General features: G+C 36.1%; 1 protein-coding gene across 1 annotated transcript in view; it reads right to left on the bottom strand.

Moving 5' to 3' along the window:
- slc35f3b (solute carrier family 35 member F3b) overlaps positions 1–11,496 on the bottom strand; it is a 54,807-nt gene extending 43,311 nt beyond the window's left edge. The window contains exons 1-2 of the mRNA XM_086093652.1: positions 11,318–11,496; positions 10,097–10,311 (exon numbers count right to left, since the gene is read on the bottom strand). Coding sequence (XP_085949778.1) covers positions 10,097–10,311; positions 11,318–11,415 — 313 coding nt within the window. The 5' untranslated portion in view covers positions 11,416–11,496. The remainder of the gene's footprint in view (positions 1–10,096; positions 10,312–11,317) is intronic.
- Between the last annotated feature and the right edge of the window lie 971 nt (positions 11,497–12,467).

Raw genomic sequence — 12,467 nt, 5'->3', positions numbered from 1 at the left:
AGCATTTCCATTAATAGGAAAGGGTGCAATGAAATCAAGGCATGACAGGTGCATTCTTTACTTTGGTTTCTACAATTAACACATTCACTGCCAAAAAAATTAATTTGAACTATTTCTAGTTTAACTTTTTTCCCACTTTTGTTAACAAAAGTATAAAAACCTAGATTTTTTTTTGTATTAGAACAGATATAAAATTTGTGATTAATTAACTAGTGAAGTCATGCGATTAATTACGTTTTAAAATTGTAATCGCCCGACGCCCCTAATTTTTAATATTTTTTTCTTTAAAAAAAAAATATTATTAAAAATTACAAATATATATATATATTTTTAAGAAAAGGTTATTAAAAATTAGGGCCATCAGGTGATTAAAATTTGTAATCGTAATTAATCGCATGACTTCACTAGTTAACTCACGATTAATCACAAATTTTATATCTGTTCTAAATGTACCAAAACAAATCTAGGTTTTCATACTCTTGTTAACAAAAATGGAACAAAAAAGTGGGCAAAAATGTAAAACTAATAAAAATAGTTCAAATGAATGTTTGACGTCTATAGCTGTCAATGGCAGTGAATGAGTTCAATCAAATAACTACCAAGATACTACCAAACATAACACAATCCGTGATCTCTCAATGAAATATCAAAATGGCATTCCAAAAAGTGTCAAATTCTGTATTCCACCAAGATGAGGCACTCTATAGCGAGTTCTCTGCTTTAAAGTCATAAAGCTGATTTGCAAAGAGCGCGGGCAGGTGTGTGATTATCTATGCATCACTCTGTATTATGCATGTGATGTTATGCAACACGAGCTGCTTCGAGTGAAGCAGAGATGGACAAAATGTCCATTTAGGGCGTATTCGAGGCATGACTTGTGCTGACATGGCATTGCCTCAACAGTACATTACTGTAACCGGGAAAAAGATAGATATTAGATCATAGTAAATTGGTCGGTTAATAGATCGTCAATAATTCTGCCAGTTCTGTCAAAGTGATGGCACCTTCGAGTGTAAATGTGCAGTAAACAACATGACATCATTGATAAGTTAAACAGTATTTATTTAACGATATGTTACGCATATAGTACCTTTGATTGTGTTAATATAAATTGAGCATTAAGGGACAATTTGTCATCTCCTTATTGTGCAAGTGGTCATAATGTTGCTAGGATATGTAAGATGAGCTAATACCGCCAATATTCTCAAAACGGAATGTTATTATTGTATTTTTCTGGTAAGTGATTCTATTAATGGCAAAATCTCACATCACTCGTGTATTATTACACAAATAACTCCAAGTTTAAAAAAAAAAATGAATAAAAGGACTCGTGTAGATGACCCAGTACCTCCAAATCTGTTTCCCAACGCCATTTGCATCTAATATTAAATATGCAAATGTGCAAGACCTTCGGGTATGGTGTGTTCCGTATATTCTGCAGCATAGCACTAAAACATGAAATACTGTTTTAAATATGTATACAGAAGCCTAGAGAAAAATACACAGTGCTTCTTCAATTTCTCTCATTTCCTTTTTCATTTCAAACAGTGTTGAACGTGGCCGAACAAGCGCGCTGTCATGGCGACTCTGTTCACGAGGGTGATGTGACTGAGTGAGCACCAGCCTACAACTTTTTCTCCACTATGCATGAAGAGCTTTCTCTTCCAGTCGAATGCACACAGTGACAGGTTTACATCGCTGGGGAAATAAAGCATCAAATTCCATGCGCTCATTGTACAGTATCAATCAAATTCTCTACTTAACGGCAACAAATAACCACCGACACAGATTTTTCTGTAATGTTTTTCTGGCTACTATATTTTTACGCTCCCGCTCTTAATTGCCTCTTTTTCCTTCTGTTTCGGCTTTTGATTGACAGCATTTCCCAGGATGCCTTTCCGCAACCCTTCACTGCGGGTACAGACTGTGGATGACAACAAACAACAAGTGCAAAAAGAGAACATCGGATACCATATTGATGATTATTTCTCATAAATGAATGATTAATGAGCGCATCTATGCAAATTGTTCTTGTGAGAAGTTAGTAGTTTATAAGTAAATATGACGTCATTTTGTGTCGTAATAAATGGAGAATATTCTGTGACAATAAACTATTTTCTTTTTTCGTCTCTTCTTTCTTATCTGGTTTGCAGCAGCATGCGGTGTTGTGTAAAGAAGATACAGTGATGCTTTGAGATAGGAGTGACCCAACAGGAGCTGTCGATTAAATTTGACATATGAACGCTGCATAATGGTAGGTGACTCAACTCACTTCACACGAAGCAGCAGTTTGCCAGATATAATTAGGACGTATTTTTTCAAAAGTGACTTCAAGTATTTTATTGCCACTGTTAGCTGAAGGTTACTTTCAAGCTAAAGATAAAAAGCATCCACTTAGCCTTTGATTTGTAAATGCTAACATAAACAGGAAACTCCACAGGCTAACAGTTAGCATCTATATGATGTTTTGTTACCTTTTTACGCAACTGAATCTGCAACACATACTTTATTATGCTGCATTCAAGGAAGGCGGGAAGTCGGATATATCCCACTTGGATTCTCCCACTGCCAACCTCAAAGCATTTTTGGCAAATGTAAACGACAAAGATGGCTGAATCCGATAAATTGTTTGTTTTTCTGGTTAAACATAGTCATTCCAAATCATGTTGTGTCACGTGACCCTATTTCAAATAAGTAACAACACATAAATATAAATAAATATCTAAAATCTTGTAAAGTATGTTTTGCCGTTCACGGTCTGTCTCTCCATGTAGCTCGCCATTGTTGAGTGACGTCAGTTTTAAACAGATCAGTGAAGTCGGGATCGCTTTTTTTTTTTCTGACTTCGCAACTCGGATGTACGAATTCAAAGGGGCGTGCTCACTTCCTGGTATAAAGTCTGAAAAGACCGACATCCCACTTTCCTCGAATGCAACTTAATTCTCTTATTTCAATTAGAAAAAACTTACTTTCTGGCCACTTGTTGCTAGGGAGAGTTCATAGAGAGTTCATAACTTCTCCATAGCAGGCCAACGAAAAAATTTGCATGCGTGCCACAGCCAAAGTAAAGTACAGTAAATAGATGAAACCAAAGCACTATGTTTAGGTCCTTAGCGCCAAGTCGGCACAAGATGGCACCAAAGCACTATTTTACATTGGGGCTTTTGGCGCCATTTTGTGGAATTTTGGGACCATTCAGAGTGCACGAAAATCCTGAGAATAGTTGAAGACTAAAATTAACTCATTCACTGCCATAAATTTATTTGAACTATTTCTATTAGTTTAACGTTTTTTTTTGTACTTCTGTTAACAAGAGTAAGAAAACCTAGAATTGTACATTTAGAACAGATATAAAAATGTGTGATTAATTGTGAATGACTAGTGAAGTCATGTGATTAATTACAATTAAAAATCACCTGATGCCCCTAATTTTTAATAATCTTTTATTCTTTAAAAAAAAAAGATGAAAGCAAATAAAAGATTATTAAAAATAATATTTTATTAATTTATCTAATTTTTAATAATATTTTATTCTTTAAAAAAAGATGAAAGAAAATAAAAGATTATTAAAAATTAGGGGCGTAATTAATCGCATGACTTCACTAGTTAACTCACGATTAATCACAAGTTTGAAATGTACAATATTTTTTGTTCTAGGGTTTCATACTCTTTTTAACAAAAGTAAATAAATAAAAAACGAATAGAAATAGTTGAATGGATTTTTTTTTAACGTCTATAGCCGTCAATGGCAGTGAATGAGTTAACAAAATTATATTCATTTTCATCACTGCTCTGCATAAAATATATAAAGCAATAAAAGCATACTCACATATTGAGGAAACTTTCAAATGATGGAACATGTGTTTTTTTGTGGTAAATACAGCATTTACACATTCTCACGAGGATGCTGTTTGAAGACAATCCAATTTTAAATACCATCGTATGTGTTAAGTACAATCTCCTGCCAAATTCTCATGATGAACATATCCACACAACTCCTTCCTGTCCAACAGCTTCTCGCTGAATAATGAGAACATGTTCCAATTGCCAGTCCAAGTCAGTCCTGCCTTGGCAGAGCTGTCACAGTAAGGTGTAAATGACCCTTTAAACTCTCCAACCTGTTCCTGCACCCTGCGTCTCATCATGACCAAAAGCTGAGCTGAAATTAGAAGCCAACCTCGTTTCATGCCTCGTCAACCTCAACATTTGCACCAGAGGGGGGGGGATCTGTGAGCACACCTGTAGTGACAACTTGACGCAAGGGGAAAAAACGATCCATTCATTCACAGGCAATCTGGAGACTATTCAACATGCATACTGTATGTACATATAAATGAGGCTCAAACTGCAGGTTTTTGGAAAACAATTCCATTCTTTTTTTAGCTGTGTGCGTTTTATCTGGTTACCATGGCAACAAGTATAGCCTATGCCACCCAGTTGATTTTCATACAAATTTTTGTTTAAAAACCCCTGCTACACATTTATTATGTAAATGTCCCCAAGCATTAGCATATACACAAAACTTTACAAACAAAAAGCCATTTTCGTTTTCAATGGTGAAGCAACTGTAAATGATCAGCAGGAGACAAGCAGGCGACATAAATCATACAAAATTAAAAATGCCTGCCTCATAGCAGACAGCCGCAACAATATTAACTGAACCTGGAATTGCGTAATTATATTTATTTGTCACTTGATGATTTACAGCAATGTTTTATTTGCTCCAAATGAATGATGATGCAGCAAGTTAATTCGGCGGACATTCGAGCTTCGGTAATGGAAGACCTTCTGATGCCGTTTTGGTCTAATTCCATCGAAGCTGCTGTTAAATTTCCATGGAATTTTGTTTTGTTTTTTAAGATAAAATTACATCATCAGTACTATTTCCATACTATTACAAGTGCTGGTAACATACTATAAGATCCAGGGCATTGTTATCCTCTTCCTTATAAAGTATGACAAACAATAATAATAATAATAATAAATATATATTTAATAAATTAATAATAATAATAATAAATTACATTCAAATAATTATATTTATATATTATGTTATATTATACTGCATTTGATGAATGACTTCAACAACAGCCTATGGTGATCTGCAAATTAATTGATTAATTAAAAATAATTTACTATTGAAAATAAGATCAAACAGCACAAAACAAATGTTGGCACAACTTCATGGGTGACAAGCTCTTAGCGTTCATATATTTAATGACAATATTATCACATATTCCCCTTCTTTAAACAGAATGGTGGATCATGTTTACAAATGCAGTAAGAATAGTAATATTAACTCATTCACTGCCATTGACAGCGATAGACGTCAAAAATTAATTTGAAGTATTTCACATTTGTTTCCACTTTTGTTAACAAGAGTATGATAACCTAGAAAAAATGTATTGTACATTTAGAACAGATATAAAATTTGTGATTAATCTATTATCTACTATTCTACTATTGAAGTCATGCGATTAATTGAAATAAAAAAATGTAATTGTCTGACGCCCCTAATTTTTTTATATTTTCTTTTTTGTTTAATTACTTAATTATTTAAACTCAAGATTAATCACAAATGTTATTTTTGTTCTATATGTACAATAAAAAAAATTCTAGGTTTTCATATTCTTGTTAAGAAAAGTGGGGAAAATTTTGAAACTAATAGAAATAGTTCAAATGAATTTTTGACGTCTATAGCCGTCAATGGCAGTGAATGAGGTAATATATCCTATTTGCTTCTAGGTGCCCACATGTCAAGCTTAATTTGCTTTTATGCTGTAGACCAATAAAGCAATCAATGACTTTATATTCTCAGTGTAATTATGTGAAAAACATTCTTGGAAAGGAAATCACTATACAGTAAGTATATTGTTGTTCTCCTTGCTGGAGTAAATTGTGTATATTGTGATGTGTGTATTGTAGATGTGTTCTCAGTAGCCGTGTGAATGTTAAAGAAGCCAATACATATATGTATATTTTTGTGCCTCATGTTTGATACACAACAACACCAGTTATGTTAAAAAAGTTGCAAACCAAATCCTAAGGAGCGTATATTCACGTGAGGGAAATGATAGACAAAAAGGTGGAAGGTTAAATTGCGTTAAGCTGCTGATTCCACAGCGTAAGCACAGTGTTGTTTTATCAACCACATCTAGCCAGACCCAAAGGGGTTAAATGCTAACCCCCCCACCCCCCCACCCCCAAAATGATGCAAATCTCTAGAAGTGATGCAGAGATTAAAAGCGAGAGAGAAGATAAAAGCTTCATAAAAAATAAAAATAAAAAGCTTCAAAGAATCAACAGCTCAAAGCAAGGTTTCGACTGTCTGATGCCTCAAGCTTCAGTGAAGCAAACTCTCGCTCTGCTTGCTGCACCAACCTTGAACAACAGTGACGCTTTATAAGGCCATTTTTAAAGGATGAGTTGCAGCGAAGGATTTGACTTCATTAGTCCAATTGTTCAATTTTGCAACTATACTTAGATTTAGCCAACATGCATTATCTGAACCAAGGTATTAAGCCATTTAATTCACGGATACAATCATTCCACATGAAGCGTATCTCGACAATTTAGTCAGGACAAGGCCAATTAATTATTTTAAATTGAATTAAATTATTATTATAATTAGTATATTATTATTATTATTATTATTATTATTATTATTATTAAATTATTAAATTAAATTATTAGGATAATTTGGAATAATTTCTCCAAGGAATGTTATTTGTGGAAAATATATTTAACTTGTTAAATTACAAAAATTACTTCATTAGAATCAAAACATTCAGTGTCAAGGTGGAGTTATATTGTTTTGTATGTTTTGTTCATTGTGCTGCTATGGATCTGTTGAGGGTTCTGATCCCCTGGCCCCTAAAATTGCAAGCAGTACGAAGAGTAATAATGTGGCAAATCACCAGCAGAGGGAAGCAGTGCACCATTTTAGATTGAGTGGAGGGAGGGGCACGCTAACAGCTGCATCAGCCTGCGGAAAAGTTTTCCTTTTTAGTTTAAAATGTCTTACTTTAACCTCCAGGAATCCTTGCCATAAACTAGCCAGAACCAAGGGTGATTTTTTTTCTCTCCCGCTTTTGGTAGTTTTAAATCCATCCATGTCGTCCATCCATGTCGGGTCTGGCGTACTAGCTAGCTAGTGCTAAGCTAAGGAAGGGTTTGTATGTACTCTCTTTGTGCTAGGACGACGTCAGAGGCCAATAAAGATGTCATAACAAAGGCATTGATATGCTGCCTAGATGGGCTTTATTGACCGATTACTTCATATAATGCTCATTCGCCAGCTAAACATTTTCCGGGTGCCATCACACGACACTGTTTACTCCCCACATACATAATATACGTCACACACGTTGCCATTCCAACATTCCGGTGACGCTAGTACACACGACAATATGCTATGATTCATTCTCACTCTAATCCGAAAATTCTGATTCGACATTTGTTTTTAAAAACTTATTCACTACCATTGACAGCTATAGACGTCAAAAATTCATTTGAAATATTTTGATTAGTTTAGTTTTTCTATTTTTGTTAACAAAAGTATCAAAACCTAGATTTTTTTTTGTACATTTAGAACAGATATAAAATGTGTGATTAATCATGAGTTAACTAGTGAGGTCATGCAAATAATTGCGATTACAAATTTTAATCGCCTGATGCCCCAAATTTTTTAATAATCTTTGTTTTTTTTAAATAATCTTTTTTCTTTTTCTTTTTAAAGAAACGATTATTAAAAATTAGGGGCGTCAGGCGATTACAATTTTTAATCCTAATTATTCACATGACCTCACTACACTACAAATTTTATATCTGTTCTAATACAATGTAAAAAAAACACTACGTTTTCATACTCTTGTTAACAAAAGTGGGGAAAAAATTTAAACTAATAGAAATTGTTTAAATGAATTTTTGACGTCTATAGCCGTCAATGGCAGTCAATGAGTTAATGGCCAATTCACACTTCAATTCGAGTCACCACCGATTTGTAGTGATGGCAAAATGAAGCTTCATGAAGCACTTGTAATATTTTTTGACTCCTCTAGATGCCACTCTTGGTTGAAAGATGCAGTGGAAATGTAATCAATTTCCTTTGCACTAGCCTTTATATTTAAATCAAGAGCACCATCAAGGGGAGTCAAAAAATATTACAAGTGCTTCATGAAGCTTCATTTTGCCATCACTACCGATTTGTGCACAGCCAAAGTACTGTATCTATAATAGCTAACAGAGGATGAAAAAAGTACAATGAATTTTGAAATATGAGGAGGTTGTCACGTGAACAGCCAATAACGGCTGATAGCGCCGTGCTGGTGACTGGCAGCACTTGTATTTTATTAAATTAGATAATTCTGCCATCAAAAGCCATTTCCAATTATTGAATTAGCTGATTTTATAGAATGAAACCATTGTTCAGATGTTAGAGATGTTACTAAAGCAAAAAAAATAAAATTGTGATTAATATGTTTGTTTACACAAAAGCAAATTTTCTCTGGATTTTGGCCAAAGCTGTTGAATTTCTGAATATTTACCCATTTGCTTCTGATTACTATCCACTTATTGAACACCAGAAAAACAGTAAAACCCTTAAACACAATGAAGACACTCATTTTAGAATCTGATGTCGGCCACAGCTCTCACCTATCACTCAAATGCAGACTTGCAGATGTCACATGCCAACCCTATGGGGAGATATTTGTCTCAAAAATATTCACACAAATAAATTTGTGATTTTCACCTGGGTTTTTCAAATCCACAAATATAGCCGCGATTTTCAAATCCATCCATCCATTTTCTTAACCGCTTGTTCTCACAAGGGTCACGGGGGCGCTGGAGCCTATCCCAGCTGGCTACGGGCAGTAGGCACACCCTGAACTGGTTGCCAGCCAATCGCAGGGCACACAGAGACGAACAACCAGCGATTTTCACGTCTTTTTTCATTTTGTGTGTGCATTTTCCATGACTTTTGCTTGCGAGTTGTCGAAAGCGTGTTTGTGGATCGTTGCGCACGCGCATTTATTTTTGCGACAAACGTCTCGCTGTTTCGATATTCACACACACAAGCGCTCAGATATTCCCATGTGTCTAAGTTCCGTTCCTCCGCCGTCCACGGGGAGGCAGTGTTACTGTTTCCATTGACAAGAACGAGCCGTTTCTGTGTCTTGTTCAAAATTGGACATTGAAAAACAAAAATCGAGTCTTTATCTGACCTTCCATTATGTGTTTATTTTCCATAAGTCGGGAAGCAAAATGCGACCTTTATTTGTTTTCCTCGAGTTTGTTTTAGCTTCACTCGAAAGACACTCTTCTTCTTTGGCCGCTGCTGCTTAAGTGGCGTAGAAGAAGAAAATTTAACAGCAGAAGAAGAGTGTCTTTCGAGTGAAAGCAAAACAAGCTCAAGGGGAAAAAACTAAGGTCACATTTTGTTTCCCGACTTGTGCAAAATAAACACATAATGGAAGGTCAGATAAAGACTCGATTTCTGTTTTTCAATGTCCAATTTTATTAAACGAGAAACAGGAATGGCTCGTTCTTGTCAATGGAGACAGTAACACTGCCTCCCCATGGACGGCGGAGGAACAGGCCTTAGACACATGTGTGAGCGCTTGTCTGTGTGTGTGTGTGTCTGTGTGAATATCTCGAAACAGCGTGTTGTTTGTCTCAAAAAGAGTTGCACTTACGCAACGATCCACAAACGCACTTTCGACAACTCGCAAGCAAAAGTCATGGAAAATGCACACAAAAAATAAAAAATCACAAATGTATTTGTGTGAATATTTTTGAGACAAATCTCTCCCCATACAACCCACCAGGTCCCACCTTTTAATTAAAGGCATAATGTACAGAATTTTCTACACTTTTTATTTAAGTGTATTTTAATTGGTTTGAAGTGTATATCACCCCTTTCAATATTGCAAATTTCACCAATTGACGGCGTGTCCGCTGTAATAACTTCTCAGCTTGTTTGCGCCACTCACAACAAACACGTTCAAATAACCACATATGTCAACTTCAATATGTCAACCTTGCCTTATATCAAGCACTCTGTGCACATGCAGTGTTCCAACACTATTGGACTCACTCTTATAGCTGGCACTCCAAGGCTGGTATCCATAGTATCCAGTGATCCGCAGTATTCGCTCCTCTATGGATGCACTGTTGATGTCCTCGACCGAGCGGGAAGACTTGAGGTCCTCTTTGATGGCCTCGTCCACCACAAGATACTTGAGCTGCCTGAGCTGCGGGCTGATGTCCGAAAGCCTTCTGGGGCTCACTTCGGGCGACTTGCGCATCCCGCTGGAAAGAGAAGGGAGCAAAAAGGGTTGGAGGTGGTAGCGGTGATGCTGTGAGACAAAATGAAAAAGGGATCCTGTATATTTGGACGAGTTCTTGACGAGATAAGATTTGTCTTTGGTTACAAAGAGTGGAGCTTAGTATTGTATGTTGCACAAATAAAGCCCCCCACCCCCCCACCCCCCACCCACCGCATCTCCTCTCATGTCCACTACAGAAATCATCATCCTTCACTGGTCAGCCGTTGTGTGAAAGACATTAAGTGTTAGTGACTGGTGTTGCAAGCATTATATCGACCTACTATGGCTCTGCAACTCCTTTTCGAGGCTTATAGAAAAATAAGAATCCATCACAAGTGATTTGTGAAGAAGCAGATCAAATATTAGTGACGGCTCCGGGCTACATGAGCATACTTAATGGAGGTCAGTCAGTTTAGACTGCAAACAGTAGCTCATTAATGTAATTGTTTTTTTTATGAAGAAGTGAGATTGGTTTTATTTCCAGCAGGTGGCAATAGACTAACACAATATTACTGTAAAATGGCCATAATGATGCACTAATTAAGCTGCAAGGTATAATACATTTCACAAAAGCAGTGAGTTCCTTGCTGTTATGCAACATTGCAATATAGAAAAAACAGTACTGGACATGCAGGATAAACACAAGAATTAATTAAAATAAAAACATGTCTAAAAATGTATGAATTGTAAATACAGTAATCACAAATGAATGTAAAATTTGTTTATTTACTTTTGATGTGATGGCACCAAAGTGGAAAATAATTATAGTGCTACATAATCCCATTTAAATGTAATGACAAACACTCCGGATTAAGTTTTTGTTACATTTTTGTTGTATGTTAGGCTAAAATATATATTTTTAAATAACAATGATAATCTCGAATATGCATCCTCCTGCGCCTCACAAATATTTACCGTGCAACAGGTGCATTCAAGCACAACCATTAAAGCGCGCGCCACCCACGAATGTAAACAAATGACATGCTTACATCGGCATCAAGTTAGTCGGAGGTCCAAGGTAGCACATACAGTCCCGGTGGGGCCGCCCGACCCGGTCCCACACGGTGCCCTCTATATCCCCGTACATCCTTGGGGCCACTGCTGTGCTGGTCAACAGCGGAGAAGGATTAAGAGAAGTAACATGATGCTGCCGCAGCTTGTTACGCCCGCAAACATATGCCGCGCTGACCACTTTCCTACAGTACAGCTTTTCTACGATGCTCGCTGTCAACCGACGTCAGCACTGCAACAGCGCCATCTACGGGCGACATGATGCAATCCTCCTCCCTGGGAGAAGTGATTTAAAACTTAGAATACTTTTTGTCTATTAAAAAAAAAATAGATCATAAAAACGCTTTTAATAGATCCAATAAAATTATTCTTATGTACACATTATTGTTCATAGTGTACGTAAGTATAGGTACATTCATATTTATTTATGTAATCAACATTTAAAATAATATAGCATTACAGTATTTGCTTACTGAAATATTATCGCTTACACTTGGAACTTGCAATTATATTCAGTTGTCAATATATTGTTGTTGTTTTTTTACATACAGCATATTCCTACGTATAAATTACCCTACCCAGTGGATATATTATATTGGTAGTAAATATAGAACTCTTAATAGAAAGTGCTTCATTGGCAATGTCATACTCTCCCCTTGCAACTTTTAGATGGGCACAGTGTGTTTCTGCAGTTCAGGATCCATTAAATACACACCATTATAGTCGGGAAGGCACGAATATAGAGTGGGTGGTGTAATTTTCATCATCAGACCAAAATAAATAATGATAACCAGAAATGCCTCCAAATGAATCTCTAAAGTGGGATTAAATTTCAGACTGCATGTTCCCTCTTCAATTGTGACACACGTCAGAGAGTCACACTCAATGGAGCTGTTAACTTTTACACCAATGTGCTCTGAGAATATAAATCATTTTTCATGTTTCAATATTAAAAAAATGGACCAATTTTAGTCAAGCACATCTATCACTGGTCTTTTTACTGCAGTCTTGTGGCGTTTTTATATGACGAAGAAATATTTAGTGCATAAAACAGTAGACCAGGGAAAATGCCGTTTCCCGTTTTACAGCCTGGTGTACTGTAAAGCCGCACAGACAACACACAAATCA

This window comes from Leptonotus elevatus, chromosome 13 (assembly GCF_054856555.1).
Source record: "Leptonotus elevatus isolate MCC_2025b chromosome 13, RoL_Lele_1.0, whole genome shotgun sequence".
In the NCBI taxonomy this organism is placed as follows: Eukaryota; Metazoa; Chordata; class Actinopteri; order Syngnathiformes; family Syngnathidae; genus Leptonotus; species Leptonotus elevatus.
Note: the sequence above shows the minus strand (reverse complement) of the source record. Positions and strands in the feature narration are given on the sequence as shown.